The 21,751-nt window shown below is 38.9% G+C and overlaps 1 protein-coding gene across 7 annotated transcripts in view; it reads right to left on the minus strand.

Moving 5' to 3' along the window:
* Positions 1–45: 45 nt before the first annotated feature.
* Positions 46–21,751, minus strand: part of PDE1A (phosphodiesterase 1A) — a 207,822-nt gene continuing 186,116 nt past the window's right edge. For 6 of the 7 annotated variants that reach the window (XM_088058458.1, XM_088058460.1, XM_088058459.1 and 3 more), the window contains 6 exons: positions 21,036–21,117; positions 19,781–19,901; positions 17,866–18,050; positions 7,403–7,678; positions 2,252–2,371; positions 46–1,938 (listed from right to left, as the gene is read on the minus strand). In XM_088058458.1, coding sequence (XP_087914584.1) covers positions 2,295–2,371; positions 7,403–7,678; positions 17,866–18,050; positions 19,781–19,901; positions 21,036–21,117 — 741 coding nt within the window. In that variant the 3' untranslated portion in view covers positions 46–1,938; positions 2,252–2,294. The remainder of the gene's footprint in view (positions 1,939–2,251; positions 2,372–7,402; positions 7,679–17,865; positions 18,051–19,780; positions 19,902–21,035; positions 21,118–21,751) is intronic. The other variant, XM_088058464.1, reaches the window with a different exon arrangement.

Raw genomic sequence — 21,751 nt, forward strand, 5'->3', positions numbered from 1 at the left:
CCATTAAGTTTCTTCTCTTGTCATAAGGACAATAAGAAGCCATAAGATGGTTTACATTTTATTACAAAGGAAAAGAAAGAGTCCAACATTCCCAAAAAGGATGCAAAGGTGCACAGAGCGGTCCAGGCTACTAATAATTTGCTCAAACACCAGCAGAGAATATATAAATTCTTAACTCTTAGCAAAAAATATTGATTGCGTTATAACACCTATGATACAATTTAATCTGTTAACATTTCATTCGTTAACGGCACTGTACAGAAATTCATCCATGCTAAATACAAGCCTTGGATCAGATACACAAAACAATTTAAATGTATTTTTTACATCCTATATGCACAAACATTTCTTAAGTTAAAACTATGCATACTACTTAATGCATAGCACATATATGGCTTACATATTCAATGACAGGAATTCCATCTTTTGGCATGCCCTTGTCCCAGGGCTCAGAGCTTACACCGTTCCCAGCTCAATTTTGACTGCTTTGCCGTCTGAAAAGAGACAGTCAACAGGTATGGACATGTAAGGGCCCCTCAGCAAAGGTGATTGTTTTATGATTCCTTCCTCAACTGGACAAAGCGTGCCCTTGTTGAGGTGGAGCCTGATGCCTGCTGAGCTCCGGTTGGATCCCTGAAGCAGCAGAGGGACAGCACAGAGGTCTCAATCACCCTTGGCAGGGAGGAGAGCGCCACTGCCCCCACGAGTCCCCTTCAGAGTGGACCATGGCAGATTAGAAAGATTGTTTTGTTCAGTGAGGTAATAACCACGGGGTCCAAAAAGGAGAACAGGGAGTGCAGTGACCTGAGCCACCTGAGCGCCTACAACCCAAATGGGAGCCTAGAAGTTTCCTGGCAGGCTCCAGCAGAGGGAAATGAAGTTGTGTAAGACACCCAGGGGAAACAGAAGGGGTCATGTGCAGCTCGAGGGAAGTAGAGATGAAAATGGAGTTTCTTTACGGGCACAGTTTGGGCTGGAGGGCTCATTTTGAGGCTTCTTGCAGAGGTTACTGCCTGCGTGATGCCATTTTTGCTGCCCCTCAAGAAGAAACAAACTCTAGCAAAGATGTTGCAGGATGCATATTGTCACCTTTGCATTTGAGATAAACCATGACATAAGGCCTTGGTGTCACCTCGCAATTCTGTCTGAGAGGCAACACAACATTTTGCTGAACTGAAGCAATTTTCATGTATTTCTGTTGCTGTCCCTTCCACAAAAGAATAAGTACCAGCTTCACTGTAGGGCTGACACCAGTACTGATGTCTTTCAAAATATTACAGGATTCGGGATGTTTTAATCTTTAACACCAGATGCTATTCTATTAATTTTAAAGAGATATTTCAAATACTTCCAAATTTTCTCCACACCAGTTCTGTCCATACGACAGCCACTGCACTGGGGAAGAATCCTCATTCATGCAGGCTGGTCAGCGTAACTTTACAACTTCCCTGTACAATCTACAAACATTTATTTCCAGATTTTTTAAGGAAGCTAACAAGTAGGACTTTTATGGTGCATGCAGCATGATTGCATGAACAAGTATCCAGAAACACATTTCATTTTGATTTTCCATTTTCATTGGACACCAGCAGCAGTGACGCATAACAGCAATCCCAGGCAGATGACAGACATCGTGTTTTCACATGTCTTGTGATTAACTGGAAATGTCTGGTACCAGTGATGCAACAAAGCAAGGTCCAACTTTGGCTGAAAAAATTATTTTGGCTAGTTTAAGAAAGCAGAATAGAAGAGGAAATAGCAACACATATACAACTAAAATCTTGCAAGTTTTTAAGTGCCTTGAGTTACCAGCTCAGGGTTTTACATTTTTGAACATTTTGTTCAATCAATCTCCACAGAAATAGGATGATCCAAGAACAAGTTGACAGATAACAGCCTCTGAGATCCTGAGGTAGGAACAGCTAGAGTCCTTTTCTCCTGCAACAGAGGTCAAATGAAAATTCATAAACAAGAGATTTCTGATACTACTGCTTCCAATATTCCAGTTGTGGATGATTTATCACATGATCATTTAGTCTGACACTAAGGATTTAGAGGTTTAAAACTATTGGGTTTCCCTTCTTTATATTTCATTTTTTTAAGGTGACATTGAAAGTGGGGTATTCTGTGTACCCATTTCAAAATTTTCTAATATTAGCACAGCTTGGATGGAACAAAGTTAAGAATAGCACTAAGTGAGCCTTTATGGTATAAAACACTCCCCATTAAAGGAAAGAAATTACCAAATTACCTGTCCTGCCTGAAATGTCAGAAGCTTTTAGGAAATAGCAAATCTAGTTCTGTACCAGTGCTTCTGTCTGCTCCGTGGCTTTTACGATATCTTCTGACTTCTTACAGTGTTTAGGCTCACCTGGAAGATAAAAAATGTGATTGGGAACCTAAATGAGGAAGTTAACCAAGAGAATCTACACAGCCACAGACAGACAGAATCTATCTCCTCAAGATATTTTAAGGTTATAATGAGGTTTCAGTCACTGCTTTTTTAATTGCTTTCTCACCAGAATAAGCATCAGCTTGAATTAAATAATCATTATGGTTTATCCACAAGGCAAAAGATAGAATGAAGCAATAGATCACATCATGAAACAAAACTATGAGACTTTTATGAGTGTTAATAAAATGGGTTTGGTTCATTTTTTTCTTCCAGCTTATTGAAAGTCAAAATTCACCCTTTGTGAAGCGCTGTTTAAATCCTCTTTACCGCAGGCTTTCAAATCAGTCTAAGTTTCTCCCAGATAATGAAAGATGCCAGTGTCAGGTTCTAAGAACTCAAGTCAATCAGACGGAGCAATGACACAGAGTAACACACAAGCAGCTTTCAAAGTGATACAACATGAATCTCAAATAGACAATCATAGAATTAAACTGTTGCCTAAACTATTCCTTCAGTGGCACTGAATGAGTAGAGCTGAGGAATTTATACACTGAGATGGTAGGCAGGGTACATTGTAGCAAACTGACAAGTGTTATTTACTAACTATATAGAGAAACTTTCCCGGTTTTGGCATTTTCCTTGTGGGATCCCTCCAGTAAGAACGCTGAATGGAAAATGTCAAAAATGAATAGCACAGAAGTCTCAAAACAGGAAAAGATAAGCTGGGAGAAGCTTAAAAGTTATAAAAATAGAGAGGGGGATATTTTTGAAAGACAGAAAACAAAGGTAGAAGCAGCTGAAAGGGAAAGTAGATGCTGCATGATCTGAAAGGAAAATTGAAAGATGATGGTGAGTTAAAGAGGCTGCCACTTTAGAAAAGAGAATAGGAAGAGGGAAATGAAAACTCAAGAGAAAAAGCATGAAGAAAATGAATACCTATGAATCTTCCATGGCTTCAATGTAACTGAATAAGAATTGGTACTGATTTCACCCTTGTTTAACTACCTTGAATGGTGGCAGAGTGTGCGCTGCCCACTCTCTAATGTAGCCACAAGCAGATGGGTCATATTCCCCCAAGAAGCATCCTACAGCACCCCTTATTTTACATAAATTTAATGTAGGTGGAATACAGACAACCAATACTTCAAAGGCTTTTAAAGTCTCAAAATTGGAATAACATTAATTAGAACAAGGATATCTACAGATTTTTCAGCCTGTGGCTCTTTTTGGAAGGATTTAGCAGAACTTTATTAATGTTACTATCCATAAAAGCAAAAAAGGGGGTTGGAAGAAGGATGAAAGTAAAAGCTATTTATCTAAATATTTAAATTTTACACTAGACAAAAGAGTTTGTGGAAGCCTTAAAACAATTCACAGAATCACAGAATATGCTGAGTTGAAAGGGATCCACGAGGATCATCTTGTCCAGCTCCTGGCCTTGCTCAGCGCCATCACCAAGGATTACACCATGTGCCTGAAAGCCTTATGCAAATGCTTCTTGAACTCCGTCAGGCTTGGTGCTGCGACCACTTCCCTGGGCAGCCTGTTCAGGTGTTCAAACACCCTCTGGGTGTAGAATCTTTTTCTAATATCTGACCTAAACCTCCACAACACAATTTCAGGCTGCTCCCTTGAGTCCTGTCACTGTCACCACAGAGAAGAGATCAGTGCTGCCCCTCTTCCCCTCATGATAAAGTTGTAACTGCAGTGAGGTCTCCCCTCAGTGTCCTCTTCCCCAGGCTGAACAGACCAAGTGACCTCAGCTGCTCCTCATACAGCTTCTGTTCCAGACCCTTCCCATCCTGTGGCCTCCTCTGGATGGTCTCTAATAGATTAATATCTTTCTTATATTGTGGTATAAATGTCAAAAAACTAAACATTAACTTCTAAGACATACACAGCTTTTTGTTTGTGCATCAGGTTTTTTACGTGATAAAAATGTGGTTGCTAATGGTAGCTATCTTATAAACCCCATTTTTTTTTATAAACACAATATTTGTTTTTTAATCTAACATTCCCTCCATCCTCATCTCATGCACGAACACAGATGTCTTCCCTTAGTCCCAGGATCCTGGTTTACCCAAGGAGGGAAGCAGGCAGCACAGCATCCCACTCTGCTCGGATGCAGAGGGTTCCACGCTCGCTGAGCTCCGCAGGGCCACCGCAGCCCTGAGGGGTCACCAAGCATTTGCATGGCATGGATGATCTCCTGATGCCACCTGCAGCACCACAAATCAAGCTGGCATGTTGTTGGTGTGCATTGGCCCACTGCTGTTTAACCTGGTTGCTCTCCAGAGGCTCTCACTTACTGACTGCTGGTGATGTTGAAAGTGCTGCACACTCGATGGGACTGGGCAGTCCTCTCCTGTCATATAGAGGGAAGCTACTGGCAATCTGTTTTATTGCAGATTTATTATCTCCCTTGCATTTTGATATTAAGGATTAATGTGGGTATCATTATAAGTGAGAAGTTAAGTTTGCAAATTAGCATTTATAAATCATTGAAATGTGGAGTCGTTTAATTAAACATAAGCAGTTTTTAAAATTAATGTTCTAATTAATAAATCACTCAGGAGAAAAGGAAAATCATCACTTAAAAAAAAAATCACCTTATAATAGTTTCATTTAATCTTGTACCATTCAATTAAATGAAAGTGAGATGATGGAAAGGAAAAAAGGCATTGTGGAGAAAAACAACATTCAGTCTCAACTGCAGTGGCTGTAACTTTCTGCACCAACCTGGACCCAGGGCAGAGCTACTCCTGTCACTAAAATGTGATGGTCTACAAGAACTACACCTAGAAAGAGATGTGATAAAAGGAGCAGAAAACAATCCCTTTATAATTTTTCTAAAAGGGGAACTCCTTCATCATAGTACATCCAAACATTCACTGACAGCTCCCAAGAACGCACACACATGCTCTTCCTGTGTTCCACAACAGTTATAACTGAATTAAGGAAAACTTATCTGGATTTTCTGCTTTTTATAAAAGACAGAACAACGACAGCTAACATGAAATTTCAGCCTGAATAACCATGTTACCGTGTTGCTTTTCTTTTTCCCTTCCATCTGCACCTGCAGGTGCCCACTTCTCCACTCCGGGAGTCAGCAAGCACTCTGGACATCCCCTTAGCCTTCCACCCCCCAGCCTCAGGACAGAAACTACAGAAGTAGAGGTGTCTTCTTCTTGGGAAGAAGCATGGAGAGTGCTAATAATGTCCTGACAGATATATGGTGTCTCTTAGAATACTCAAATAAGTAATTTGTGAAACAGGGGAAAATGTAAGGTAATGTGTTTGCTACCTTCTGCTTGCTTGAAGCAGCATTCCGTGGAAAATGTCTGACCTTGGTTAAAAGAGTCCTGTCTGGATCCACTGGACATCAACAGAGGTGCAAAAATACTGTTAAAAGCCTAATGGCTTACCCATTTCATAAATCTTGCCGTTTGAAGTTTCTAAGTACAATGCATTCTCTAAAAAATTTCCTGCCTTAGAAAACAAATGAGATTAGCATTTTATAAGAGAAGAAATCTCTGTACTCATTGGAAAGGTGGGATGCAAAGATTGACAAGGCAACAGAGTGAACTAACTGCATGCTGGGTTGTATCTGATCTCTCAAACATGGTTTTTGTTGGTCAGCCGTCTAAACACCCACAAGTACAGCTACACCACAGCTGCCTTTTGCCAAGTCTCAGGGATAAAACATGCAGCTTTTCCTACTGCATTCCTCATCCAGGAGATGGGGAACTTCTCTAATGCACTTAAATTTTAAGTTGAGCTTTAAAACAAACCTGGTGCAAAAATACATGTAAAAAGATAAAATGTCAGTTATTAGACAACTTCAAATGCTGTGAAAATAATTTTAGTGTAAATATTTTGATTTAGGGCCCTAAATTAACCATCTGTTATTTCTGATGGAAAAAACCTGTCAACAATAAAAGCATGGAACCGTGGAATATGGAAATCTAGAGTAAGTGGGAGTTCTCCATAAAAAGGTTTTTTGATAAATATGCCAAGTCGTATACTCATGTCTAAGCTAAGCATTAGAAGCACTTCAATGTTGCTGCTCAGACAATGCCATACTTCTGGCACAATATTGCAAAGCTTACTGTCATTAAAGCATTAACGAGTTTCATATTTTAAATAAAGGTGAGGAAAGGAAGTGTCATTATATCCTTGATTATTCTTATTACCCTAACTCCTCAAAGCTTAGTCTATCTATAAGCAAAGTCAGAAAATATAATGAAGATGCACAGTGTCTTCCTCTTCCTTTGATAACATCTATTCCTCATTGCTTGGGCATGTTGCCCTGGATACTGTGTTGCAATCTCCAGATACTAGACATGGTCATCTTGTGGTAAAATACTTAGACTCTAAAAACATATTCTGACATTTTAGCAATTTTCTGGCTGCTCCACTTGTCTAGCAGCTAGAGTCAAGAGACTGATCTTCCTGATTAAGAGAATGACACAGTTCCATGACAGATGGAAAATTCCATCTATTTAAGCTTAACTCTTAGGTTCACACTATGTTTGGTACAAAGGATGTGCTTTGCAAAACAGCAAACATATTAGGTGCCCAAACTAAGGGGAAAAAATATTAATAGCATAATTACTTATTCAAAAAGAAAATGTTAGATCTGTTTTGAAAGTTCACTTTATTCTCCAGTAACAAATGGCTATTTAATTGTAAATATGTATCTTTAAATTATTCCAAAACCATTCTTTAAGTTCAACTAAAATATATTCTCTAAAGAATTTTCTATTAGATCCCAAATAGCTGATATCAAAAAGTTGGTATTTGTTTATATGCTTGTATTTGATGTTTTAGGATACTACCATTTCTACACAGGCCTGAAGAAACCGTCCTGTGCTGGTGGTTTGTACAACATCTTATTTCAATATTTTTCATTGTTGTTAATGTTTGACAGGGAGATACCAGACACTGCTGCAGCTTCACCCTGGACAGCTTCATTAGACTGGCTGGTGCTCTGTGAGGAAGCATTACCATTCAGTGGGTCTGTGCTCTGTGTCTCCTGCTGGGCATCGCTGAGATCTTTCTGGTTCGGATCAGAGATAGTGCATTTTTCTGAGCTGGATTCATCACTCAGAGGAGTGTCGAAAGAGACTACTTGTAGGACGATGGATCTGGGAGGACAGGTTGTACCATCACTTCCCTGACTACTCTCATTTTGTGTCCTTGTTGTCTCTTCCTGCAACTGTGCATCTGTGGAATTTCTGCTTTGGTCTTTTTCCTGTTCACCAACATTTTTCCCAAGTTCTTCTACAAAGAGGGAACAAAATAGGTGAATTAGATAAGAAGAATATGCCACAATTTTTTGATTTCATAGTAGTGACAGATAGAGCTGTACACAGGAACACTGTGAACATCAGTTTCTGCATGAGGCCATGCCCACTGTGCTTACTATGGGTTGGATTCTACTCCTGATTGCACGACTGCAGCTGAACCTCTTACAGAGGACTGTAGCAATCCTATTTCTGGTTTGATGTCTATCATGTACCTCTTTTTTTGGCCATAATACAGAGCAAGGAGCATCACCAAACAATAACTTGAAGAATGTGAGCAGGAGGACCCCTTGCTGCAGGCATGCCTTTCTGCAGTGGTGTTTAGTAACACAGGACTAGGAAGAGCAGAGTCATCATTTCTGCAAGAGGCAGAGGGCATGGAGGGGAATGCCTTGCTGGGGATGGGGCAGGCACCAGAATTGAGGGGGAACCCTGAAGGAAATCAGCCTATCAACCTGGAGAAGTCCAAACCATCAAGTTTGGAGCAAGCTGGAACAAGCTATAGGGAGTTATGCACGTGCTGTCCAGTACTGCTGCCATTTTGGCTAATGGCACATGTAGAGAGGGAAGAACAGATATGGGGGAAACTCTGCTTCAGGGGACAGCAGCAACAGGAAAAAATAATGTTTGTGTAAGGCTCTACTCCTTACTTTATTACAGACTTGGAGAACAGTACAAATGAAATGGCCCAGAGTAAAAGGAGAAGGAACAGAACAGCACGGAGAGGTGGCTCCAGGAATTACTAGATGAAAAAGAAACAGAGAATGGAAAACTTGTGATGGCTGATGGCAGGTGAAGAGTCCAACAAAAAATAAATATACTGTCTTCATGGAGGGCCTATTTGTCTTGGTATTACAATCTGTATTTTATAAATTTAGATTTTAGCATCTGTACATTGGTATAGAAGATACCAAATACTGTCAATTTGAAAAGTTCAAACATTGCAGTTTGAACAACATGGGCATAAAACAGCTGCATGATATTGCATAAAATTTCTAATTTGGATTTAGAAATTATTAACCAAGCACTGAGATCCTTATTGAGCTCAACTGTCAGCTCCCAGGAACTCTGATTACGAGTGACAAGTGCAAATCCAGGCTGCAAATGATTGCACACGACAACTGAAAGATAACCCAGACTGTAAGCACATTTTTATTGCTGTCAGCATTTGGCACCACCCCACTTTTCTAAATCCAAAGAAAATTTCTGCCTGAAGTACAATTTGGTTTATGAAATGGGATGGAAGGGAACACCTTCAAACCTGAATTGATGTGCAGAGACATGGAATGGTTAATTTCCTTCTTTTGTAATTTATAGTTTCTGGTACATTTTTTTTAAAAATCAAGAACTCTAATGTTTGAGCAATTTCTAAATAGTTAAACCATTTCCCCCAAACTTTAGAGACCTGCTTAGTTTGGACTCCAAATCTTCTAAAATTTGTACAGGTAGTCTTTTTCTACAGACTTCAATGTAGCTCTTACAAAGAAGAGTTTGGGCTAAAGCCACTGAGAAATATGTATGTGGAGCTTGATGCAAGTTATGTTCAATCTAGAGACATTATTTAAAGCATCTGTCACTCATGATATAACCTACCTACATAAAGCTTTTTTTCTTAAGAAAGTTATTTATGTGCCATATTCACCTCCAAATGGCACAACTACAGCATTTTTCCTTAGCTTCATAAAAAACCCCAAGGAAATTCAAAGATAAAATATTTTACATGCTGTTCAGATGCATCAGTAAGTTAAAAAAGGCAAAACTGAATTACGAGCACACACAAAACTGGAATATTAATATAGTCCACTATATTCACAGTTGGTGAGATTTCTTAACCATAAAGGTAGTAAGAAGAGACTATTTTTCTCATGGAATGCTGTTTTAGGGCTATCCTAGCCAGAATCAGGCATGTCTTGGTGTAATTGGATGGTTGACCATTTTATTCTCATATTAGAAACCTCAGAATATTCATACATGCAAGATCCACTATTATTTTTTGTTCATAAAGCTGAATATCCAAACTTAAAATTGTTATTATTCACTCCCTAGCAAACTCAACCTGGCAAATGAAGATTATGAGTTTAATCATAACAACTCTGATGGCTTGTTCTTGACTTATGTCATGATGGTCTCCAACTTCTATGACTGCCCTTGAGATGATCTCAAATTTGTTTGTTTCAGGATAGCTAAACCAGAGCTAAACTCTAACTCAGGACTAACTGATGGATGGATGATTTCATACTTTGAAATGAAGTATCTCTGCACCAAGATACACTTGTTAATATACCAGATAAAAATTATGCCTTTTACATTTAAACTGGTGTGAGACTGCAGGACCATCACCAATAGTGGCTGGTGGGAGTGACTGAGACTGAGAAGCCACAAGTACAAAATGCTCTATGATGATGTCACAGGTGTCATTAAGACCCCCCTCTGTTTTCTTAGTATTCAGTCTCTCACCTGCTGTACCCCTGACTCTATATTCTGACTTGCTTTGCTCCACTCAGCTTTAATCTACTGCCAGAAAGATGAAAAATACTGGGTTCTTGTGGTATGTAGCCACTCATGGAATATGCTAAATGTGCTGGAAAAATAGAGATTTCTGCTTTCTCTAACAGCTAATAATTGTACTCTATATTACATAGGACCTTTATATTGCACATAATACTTGGAATTCTCTGTAATTTCTGCTGTCCTATATGACTCTGACAAAACAGAATTATCTAGCAGTCTAAATGAGGCTGAGACTGGGACAGTGACAAAGTAACTAGAATTCAAGCAGGGCACTGCTTAATTAATCCTACTAGTGTAAGAGAAATGGAGCTGGCATGATGTCTGACCCCCATTGCTGTGCAGGAAGAATTGTAATAAATACTGTGGCAGTCTCTGCCTCCAGCCAGCCACAAAATGCTGGGACCCTCTGCCCTCTGAGGGCAGTGGGCCAGGCTTCTGCCCCAAACCCTGCACTGGGCTTCTGGGGAGAGCAAGCTCTCCCTTCCTATGAGCTCACCTACCATGGCCAGCCAGAGATGGAAATGGAGTATGTTAAATGAACCAGGTAATCTGGCATTTGCAACAGTCTCAATATTCAATAACAATAAGTAGATTTATTAGATATAAAAGATTAAACAACAGTCCATCTTGGTCCTCAGAATTTTTTTGGGGTTTTGGGGTGTGTCAGTTCTTTGGCTGACACAAAACACAAAAAAGCCATGTGTTTTGAAAACACAAAAGCCATGTGCAGGACATCTCAAACCAGCTAATGGCAGTGACTGCAAAACCCAGTAAAACAAATATCTGCTCAAGCACACTGCTATATTTTCTTAAAGTTCTTTTTTTTTATTGTTTGCTGGAGTGAATGGGAGCACTGAATCCTTATCAGTCCAATGAAAGACTACAGTGTCCATGGAACACTAGAACTGTCACAAGATTTGATCTCAGCTGTAGATCTCTAGCCCCCAGCTGTAGGATTCTGTGGTGTCCTCAAAGTACCACAGAGGCCCTGAAGTGTATTATCAGTGTATTATCAACTACAACCCTGCTTTCCACCAGCCCCGTTTGTTACTGCCTATGTGTGCAGCAACACTTCCAGGACATGGTCCAAGTGGTAAGGAAGCTTTACTACATTTTGGAGCTTTCTGTTCTGTCAATGTCCATCAGTTTTCTTTTCCTCACCTTTCTGTAGTATACAAAAGAGCATTCAACTGCTATGACCTGCACAGTCCTCTTTACAACAACTGCATCACTTGAGCATGTCGTGATTTCATAGGAATGGAGAGGAAAAACACAAAAGCCATGTGCAGGACACCTCAAATCAGCTAATGGCAGTGACTGTAAAACCCAGTAAAACAAGTATCTGCTCAATTACACTGCTATATTTTCATTAGCTGAATATAAGCTACAATTCTTTACCCTTACAGAGGGTAAAGAATGCCATCAAGACATACTCATGTCATCAAGACATGATGACATGAAAGTTTTAACAATTAGAAAGCCACTGAATTAGAGAGGAAAGCTGTTAATCTTCACTAAGAATTGAATAATTTGAGGACTCTGTAACGAAGAATGCTGCTGGATGTCATGGAATCTCTGTGCATACTGCAAAAAAACTTTGATTTCTAGGTTTGTCTGCCTTTTTTTATTGTAAAACAAAATTCTAGAAAGTAGTGACAAAGACCGAAACCAGGGCAAAGTTTCCATGGACAAGGTTTCCCAAGGACACCATGGGAAGGAAATGTAACTTTCTAGAAGACATGTTCTCACATCAGCCATTTTAAAGAGAAAATGAAAAGACCAAGACAGAGCATCAAAATTTTGCAGAGAAGGTGAGGACTGATCCTGGTGTCTCTGGAACTACTAAGTAAGTTTAAAGACATGCCCAAAAGTTCCCAAACAACCACGATTCTCCCCAGCCAACCTGCCATTTTCAAACCCAAGAAAATATTGCAGTTATTTAGATACTGATTCCTTCTGCTTTCAACTCTTCATGCAAATTTCATCACAGTTATAGGAATATATAAAACCACTTCAAACCAAGTGAAACCATACATAGAAAAAGTAGCAAAGACTAAATTAGCTAATTAAATCAAAACTTTTCACTAAAGGATTTGGTTAAAAATAATTTGTGAGTTTATGTTTTCCTAAGGTTGCTACCTCCACCTTTTACTTCTCTTTTGCTGTTTAGCTGTAAGCACAGGGGCTTGAATGCTGGAACTTTTGTGATAGGGAATGGAAGGGACTGCTGCTGTGAGCCTGCTAGAGGGAAAAGGTGCTTTAAGTGATGTAGACTACCATGTGCAGGGATGGGCCAGCTCTCTGATGTGTACTCCAGGGTTCCATTAACAGGTTCTATTATTAGGTCAGCCATTCCTTATCCTGTGATTTACTGGGTATTGCCAATACCAAACATTTCTTCTTTCTACTCTTAGCTCAGCCCACTCCTTGCACTTTCTCAGACCATGCTGAAAAATTCTCCTTTTCCCACTTAACACATTTCTGAATTAGCTCAAAAACTGCTTGTGACCTAAGCATTTTAGCACTGCAATTAAAATCACTGTCACTGATACTGGATGGGACTCCTTTAGCCTCTTGAATTGATTATTTTCCAACAGATTAAAACCATCCATTAGGGTAGATTTCATGTGCCAAACTGTCAGTCAGTTTCTGTGACTGTCACACACATCCTCCCACGGCCCGCTCTTCCTAGCGGCTGCTAAGTCACATTAACATGCTATCAGATCATCACTCTCAGATTTTCACATTTCAGCAGCTGCTACTCTCTTCTTGTTAGTGAGTCTGCAGAGAAAATATTTCAGACAAAATGGAACTGAACCCTGTGGTTATTGTGACTGGAAGTATGCAGAACTGAAAGTGCCCGAGGGGAGCCTGCAGGTGCCATGCATAGGTCTTTCAGAAGAGACATTTGTTATTCAAAATTGCTGCCCGTGGGGGTTAAAAAAAGCTGATGTCTACTCCAAAGATGCATTAGTTGATATTTTGTCACATTTTTACCATCAAAATTAAGCAGAGGACAGTGTGAGAGGCTTGTTCAGCCTCACATATGTTTCATCCCACCTTGATGGGGTCAGTCATCCCAGGCATACACTTTCGAGCCATGCAGCCCGCTGCACTGCCAAAAGTCATTTGCCAGTGATGTCTTTCCATACAGATAATGCACCCTTGGGTCAGGCCCTGTAACACTTAATTCTTCAGAAGAGTTATGTAAGCATAAGATGAAAACAATAAGTTTGTAATACAACTGCTATTGTATTATCCTGAAGACGGGCTCATTTGATTGGCAGCTGGACCTTTGGCGTGTTGTTCTGCATACCCTTGTGTTGTTATAGGACCTCAGGTGAGTGTCCTGAGCTGTCTGTGCCTGTTACTGTTCACTATAAACAGAAAATAATGATACTTTTTTATCCCTGTAACTTTATTTACAATGATATCTACTGAAGAGATTAAAGCGTGCAAATCAGCAAACACAATTATTAGTCTGTATCCTTACATTCTCTTAAGAGTACCTGAGCTTGCCAAGCGCAGACCAACTTTATTAGTAAATCTTTGGAACATTTTTATACAACAAGCTAAGTATGAGTAAAGGAATAAACATTGTATTTTTAAAATATTAAATAATTGTGTTCTAGTAAACAATTATGTTCTAAGAAGTGCACCATGAAGGATCTTACATGATAGTTAAATCTTTCCCAACAAGTTTTGTGCTTCTTACAGCTTTCTCAGTAGGTCAATAACTTTTGGATCTTAAAATCCATTAAGAACACATATTCTCTAATGAAAGAACCTCTCAGATACATCTGAGCACATTTACTGTCCATTTGCTACAATACAGTAACTGCAAACAGCAGCAGCCACCAATAATATGTGTTGAAAAAAGCACAGGATGGAATAGTTTCTTTATCACTGTGTTGAGTTGAACAGAGACAGATTATCTGGTGACTGGGGCTTGGAATATTAATTAAACATCAAGGCTTTCAAATTAGAATCCCAGATGTTTGATCATTATGGTAATTCCCTGTTAACAGCATTCCCTGAAAGGCCTGAGAAACATTCCTCTAATTCTCCAGTGGTGAAAGGTTGAAGACCCTAAAGCTATAGAGCACTGAGCTCCTCTGCCTCAATTACACAAGACATGGCCTTTTTAGCAAAGTGGAGCCATCCTATTTACTGAACCTTCTGTTAAGGAGGCTTTCAAACACCTGCCTAGGTAGATAAACACTCTCCTTACTAATACAGGCCTTTCCAGAAACAAAGCATGCTGTTCCTTGCACAAGTTGCTTGCTCTTGCTAGGGAAGCCCTTGCTCCAGCTGAACTGCCTCCCACCAGTGCTACATGTGTAACCTTATCCTGAAAAGCTGGCATGAGTTCAGGTGACCCTCAGGAAATTATATGGAATGCTGCTAGTTTCCTTTCTGTATTCCTTGTGCATTTGTAGTACTACATTTTCTAGAGACAACTTCTCCTGAGCCTGTGAACTAAACTGGGAACAATATCTGGTGTTTGCAGAGCCCACTGACAAGAATGCAGATGGCTCCTTCAAAAGCACAAGCTCTGTTTGTCATAGTCAGCTCAGGAAGTGTGTTTGAAGATCTGCACTGAGAGCCAGCCTGTTTACTATCATAACACAGCCCTCACATGTGTGACCTCCTCAGTGCATTCAGCAAATTGTGACTTGTCATAAATTATCTAGCTAGGAACAATGATAGCACTTCTTTCACCTGGTAGTGATTTATCTCTGACACCTCTTTCATCAGTACATTCTCCTACTGAATTATGAATAAAACACAATTTCATACGTATGCCCAAAGCAGCCTAAGGATTTTTCATCAAGCATGGAGTCAGAGAAGGCAGCATGAGATCTAGACAGGATTGGACTAATATCTGAAGCTCAAGAACTCAGGTTATTCACTTACAAGCTTAGTCAGACTTGGTTAATCTGAAAAGAATTTAAAGTGGAAGGGGGATGCATTGCAATATTTTTTATTCTTTACATCTTTTAACATCAATTAACATCTTTTAGATGTTAATTTTTCACAGCCTGGTTAAGGATTCTCAGCCTTTTCAGGGTACAGCTTCAGAGCAGATATATGGGACCTGTTGAAGAAGACTCCCTTTTCCACTAAGTAACAAGGATTATGTGCTCCCTCAGAAAATGCTCTATAGAAAGCTATTGTTACTTAAAAATCTCTTTTACAGCAGTCCTTAGGGCCCACGTATGGACTATGTATGCGGACATTCCATTCCAAATGAATGGAAAAGACAAAGTTTTATTCCATAAAACCTACATAATCCACCCCACAGCTGTTAATTAAAATAAAAAAACCCCTTACTATCTGTTTGTTAAACAAAATATAAACATGTACTCAAGAGTATTTGCATTATTAACAAGGTCTCCTCTACAGGCTAATCAGGCACCCTGAAGGTTTCTATGCCATGCTCCAGTCAACTGCAGACATTGCTGCAGGTAGCTTCTTTGTGGAGCAGATTTCTATAAATCTTTTCCTCGCAGAGTGGTTCAAAAAACAGATTCAGCCACAATCACACAGGGACAATATTGTTCATCAGGCTCTGGCCCCAACATCAGCTATTTTCACTTACCCATTAGCTTCCCTAATGTAGGTTTTACTGCAATTCCATAATTCTGTTCAGGAAGTACTTAGACATGCTTCATTCTTCAAGTTGATGGAAGAAAAGGAGGTTAGGACAACCACAATCTCAAAAAAATCCATGGAGCCTTGAACATTAACATTTCTGTCAGAGTACAAAGCATGCCCAGAGTTGTCGCCCTGGAAATTGAAGCCTTCTGATAATGGTTTCATAGTTTTAGTTACTTTCCATGAAAGTTCTATAGACTTGTTTACCACATTCCTTCTAAGAATCATCTTTTGATGGATGTTTCACATGACCAGTGTGATTGGGAAGGTGGTAACTTAATTATCGAATCCCTGGTCATTGTCGAGAATCTATGAATACTGGAGTCAGAGAACAAAAGACTGCTTTTCTGTTCTGACACCGAGAGGTGTTTGTGTGAATCATTTCGTGTCCTTTAGCAACACAGAGTTTCCTGGATTTTGTTGGGCTTCACATTGATATTGACTGCAATCTTACCCATAATATTTTTTAAATCTCTTGCTGCAAGTAACTTTGTCTTTTCAATGCCTGTCAACAGTCCAGTAAAATTGGGCTAACTGTATCAGTAATTTATAGAGCAAAACAAAGCACTGGAAATGAAGGGGAAACAGTGCCCTTTGATAGCACTGTATACCTCCAGAACAACTTACCAAAAATCAGAATCAAACTGGTTAGTTCTGTGTAACTGGAAATGGCAAACTTCCAGACAACAAGTTCTCCATTACGCCACATTGAAGGACCTTTCATGACACCAGCTCTGGGCTGCTGGATTTCTGCAGGCTGTAGCTAAGTGGCCTTGATGGTCTATTATTACTGACCACTGCAAATGGGCAGTTATTTTCCTTTTGACCAGCCATTATTAGTTGAGCAACAGCAAAAGAAGCAATTGGTTATATAAAGCTTCTCATGAAGAGGGACAATATTAATGGAATCCTCTCCTCAGATATCCCTTCCACCTGACTCTTTCAAACCTTTGTCACAAAAGATTTATGTATGGAAGCTTATTCTTAATATCCTCCTAATGAGAATATTCATTTTCAATTTAGCACTAAAATACATTTTATCACTGCTCAGCACTGTTTTTCTGTCTTGTCTGACACCTCTTTAGGAAAAAAAGATGTTGATTTGGATGATGGGATGAAAAACAAAGCTGGCACTGGGTTCCAGGATAGTATTCCCAGCTGTCAGTGTCAGGTCATGTGCAGCAAGACCATTCTCAGCAGTGAAATGCTATGCTAAAATATTCCAGGTACTTACTAGGAAATAATACAGACTGTGGACAAAATATTCCCAAATGGCATTCACTTAGCCTGGGTTGAAGCTATAAACTCTTTCTAACAGTTATCATTCAGGTGACTGAATAGCATTTCACTTAGGTAACTGTAATTTCAGATAACTTTCAGATATGGCTGATGAACTAAGATGCTCAGTGCAGGTTTGGCTTTATTAACTATCTGCTGGCAAATGAAGAGTCACTTTTGGCTTGCTTGGGTCTAATGCATGCAGTGGTTGCCCAAATCTTTAGATCCACTGGGTCATTTAAATAATTGCCTACAGCATAGTTCCAAGAAGCCTGCAATACTGAATTTTCCATACAGTGGGGAACAAATAGCATTTCTGATAGCAGAGTACAACTTTTTTTTACGTTTCTGAAGTAATGTGGCAGCACACACCACTTTGAATTGTTGATTTTGGCATTTAAAGCAGATGTCAGTATCAGTTACAACTAAAAGTGCAAGAATGCACATTTCTAAACCAAACCTCTAAAGATAAACTATGCAGCACAGAGCCTGATTGCAAAGGCTATACAATTTACACTCATCCCCTAACCACCTACACCTCTTTAGACCTCCCGGGAGAGCAAAACAGGAGCATCTAAAACAAACATTAAGACATAAAATATATGAGTACAAGACAACTATGCATTTTTACAAGTTGATAGAAATTTTTTAAAAAATGAAAGTTGGTGAGATCTTAGGGAGTAACCTATTAAAACATTCCACCTTAACATATCATACCTTCTGCTGCTAATTCTTTCCATCTTTCTTTGTTTGCTTGAATGATCTTCATTAAATTGTCCCTGAAGCCCCTTAGGTCTACAGTTGCTAGAGAATTTTCTGCGTGAGCTCCTCCATCACCTGTACTTTTAAACCCAGGTCGTCTTTGTGCTTCAGCATTGCTTACTCCTCCCAAACTGTTTTGGCTGGACAAGGGAAAAAAACTCCAAATTATAAACACAGTCAGGCAATTTTAATAATACGCAAACAATCAAGTTGCTTAGGAACTAATTTGAAAAAAGTTTTTACCAGAGTGTGCCTAAGATACAAGATGTCCTGCTGACCATTTTCCAGAGAATTCTTGAAAATATGTGACAGCTGAAAATACATTACTTGTAATCCAATTCTTAAAAGGATGTTTACACAGCCATTTTTGAGCAGCTGCTAATCTGTGTTTTTGAATGATGAATGGTATCTTTGGGTCCCACAGGAAAGACATCTGATCATTGTTTTTTGACCCATTTAAAAAAAGGAAAACAGGTAAGTTTTGCTTGAACTGAAAATTCTCTTCAAGCTACAAACCTTCAAAAGTGTAGTCAAAGCAAGATTTAAGTGGCTTTAAAATCTGCTTAACAGCAACTGCAGCCACTTTACACCTACAGGTAAGTAGGAATGAAATCATCCATAGGTGTATATGGTGGGAAAGGTGGGGAAAAAAGAATGAATGCTCTTTTTTTTCTTAGAATTAAAAAATAAGACCTCTTTCGAATAGATACTCACGTCTTAATAGGTTTAGTTTACTCAACTTTGCTGCATGGTTTATCTCATTGGTACTACAGACAGATGTTAATATGCATACAAATGGGTTTCCATTAATCAGAAAATAATTGCAGTGATCATACCAACAAGAACTTCACTAGAAGAGTTAAATGTGAGATCCATGTGCTCCAGAGATGTTGAATAGGATACAATGGAAAGAACAGGCCAAAATTCTAATGCTTTCCAGGCACCATCTCATGGTGTCCATGCAGTAGTGAGTGTGCAGTTCTCTGGCTCAGACTTTTCCTATCGTGCTATAGGCTCTCCACTCTCCTCAGAACTCCACTCTCCACACTCAGAAGTGTGGCACTTGATTCCATACAAAGAAAAAATCCCTTTATCCTCCATCTCACATGAGGAAGTTTTGCTGGATCATAAGCCTTTTTTCATTTACCATTCAGTCATGAACATCAACCAAAAATGAAGCCTGAAGCTGCTAATCATTTTCAGCTTCTAATCACTCGTTTGTGAAGGAGTATGTAAACAAATATGTTATCAGTAATGCCTTGATTTAGCACTGTTCCCCAAAACACTAAGAACACCATCATAAATACCTACTTCTAGCAACTTTTGCTTCTAGCAAGCAAAATATAGGAAAGAGCTAGGCTCACCCTTTTGTTACTGAAATCTAACTGATGTGTAGCAAATGAAAAATTGCCTTGCAAAGTTATCATTTAGTAATCGCAGTGAAAGCTCAGATTACAGTTTTAAAACGAAATGTGATAACAGAGGCAGTACTTGTAAAGGCAGTATCTGATTATTCAACAATGCTTTCAGCAAGGAGACACTCAGATTACACTGTCGTAGCTACTTTGCCTTATAGGTACAGAAATTTCAATAGCTTATTGCAAGGATTATATTAAAAAATTGTAGAAATAAATGTCATGGTTTGTATGTGTTTATTCTGATGATTATTGGGGTTTTGCCTTTTTATATGTACAACTGCTCAGTCAATGGGGTGAAATGTGCTAACATTGCAAGTACAACACAGCCCCACAGGGTGGCAATACTGCACAGCTGTTTGTTACTTCCCCAAATTCAAATCACCGAGATGACTCTGAGAATCACATTATCATGATTATTATGTTAGTTCAATAACAAAGCAGTGTATTCATACCCAGGGGTCCCAAATGCAGGACTCTCAGATTTTGTCGCTTCCTCTATAAGAGGCATAACAATTTTCTCCATTGAATCAGTAAGAAGAGAAAATGTTGGTTCTACTATGAAATCAATGAAACCTAATAAAGGAAAAGAGAGAAAATCAGGTTTTACATTTCCACAAGTCTCAAATCTAAAAATTAATACTTGCTATTGGGCTGATTGTCTAACTGTAGTCCCAACCCACTATATTAGATACCTCCAGTATAGTCTTGAAGAAAAAAGTACAATTGAAACAAAAAAAAACACCTGAAGCTGTACAGATATAAGTAGATATTAATAATTACAGCTTTTCATTATTTTTTCTTGTAAATTTTATGCACTGCAGAACACACCTACCATTTGAAATGAGTGTTAATTATTGAATAGAAGGAAAGCTACTGTTGAGCCAGAGTGCTACAAGTCAGGCTGTCTCTTTTACCATTCGGAGCTTCTTGCCAAGGAGTTAATATTTCAAATTGCTGTTTATTATTCTGTGGAGGTAAAGTGTTATTTCACAGTGTGTAGGAGGGTTCTGTCAAATCAGTGAAGAGAACAAGTAATATCCTTAGGAGACAGCATTCATCCCACTGTTCTGAGATGTCAGCTCTGAACAATGTCTTTTACATTCTAAAGTGCTCATCACGGTATGGGATGACACAGTGAGAGAATGAAGCATTATTCTCTACTGAGCACTTAACAGAAAAAAAATATGTTAAAACATGAGCTAGCAATGGATTTCCAGATGTCTTCATGCTCTAACCATGCAACACAGTGTGAAGGTGAGCAACAGGGATTCAGTCTAGGATCCAGCTTCTCTCCTGCAGTAGATATGATGCTCAAGCATACTGGCTCCAAACTCCCAGTGAAATGGAATAAAAGATAGGTAAAGTGACAGATTGCAGTGGTCCTTGTCAACCCAGGGAGGCTTGACCCTTTGTAGTTTGACCCTGAGACACTGACAGGCTTGCTTGCAGTCCAGAGAGCTGATTTATTAATTAGCTTTAAGTTGATCATCCTTGGTTAATCCTTCTCCTACCCCTCCTGCACACATGGTGAAATTACATCATGCCCTTTTGAGACAAGCTGTAAAAGCACACAAGTTTTGTGAACGGATAGGTGCAAAGAAATACCTTCCATATGATGGACTTTTGAACATTTAAATTCAAAACTGGCAAATGAAAATGTTTTGTGAATACAGAGACAAAAGAAAGAAAAACACAGTTTGTCATTACCTATTTGAGACTGAGCTACCAAAGTGGACTTGCGGTCACAAAGTGGGGAAAATTGAAGACCTAAAGCAGCCTCCTTGTCTCCCTGTAAACAACAATGTTTAATATTATAAGCATATATTTGATAGAGGGACAGAGAGACAAAGGAATCTGAATATTCTTAGTATTTATTCAACAGATCACTTAATTAATTTATATTCCTAAATAAAAACAAGTTGGAGACAAATCTTCAAATCTTTAAATTTTGATTAAGAGTCTAAATTCTGATTACTTTTTGGCAACTTTTATGTAAAGAAAATTAATGCGATCAAGTTCTCAACAGCAAGGCATCTGCCAATGAGATTTAAAATATATGAAGTCCTTGTATTCACAGTTTAATTCTGCTGATCCCAGATGTAATGGGACTAGAGATACTTAGACATGTTTGTAATAGTGTGCCAAATGCTGAATGTGTCCTTCTATTACATTGGTTCATTCAGCATGTAAAAATCCTTCAGTGGATTTACTCAGGTCAAGTGTATGAACTGACTCAAACTCATTCTCACTAGCAGGCATTACTCTCTACTGCTGAAGCCACAAAAAAATACAAATTCAGTTTAATTTACGAGAATGATTTGTACAACCTAGCTCTGAAATTTTTTCAGCTCTTAGCAGATTAGAGGAGTCTTTTTTGTTACAAGTCTTAACAGGCAGGAGGGTGTATTTCCATTTTCAGCATG

This window comes from Pseudopodoces humilis, chromosome 8, assembly GCF_049639895.1.
Source record: "Pseudopodoces humilis isolate 2021_Gansu_Grassland_sample_001 chromosome 8, ASM4963989v1, whole genome shotgun sequence".
NCBI lineage: Eukaryota > Metazoa > Chordata > Aves > Passeriformes > Paridae > Pseudopodoces > Pseudopodoces humilis.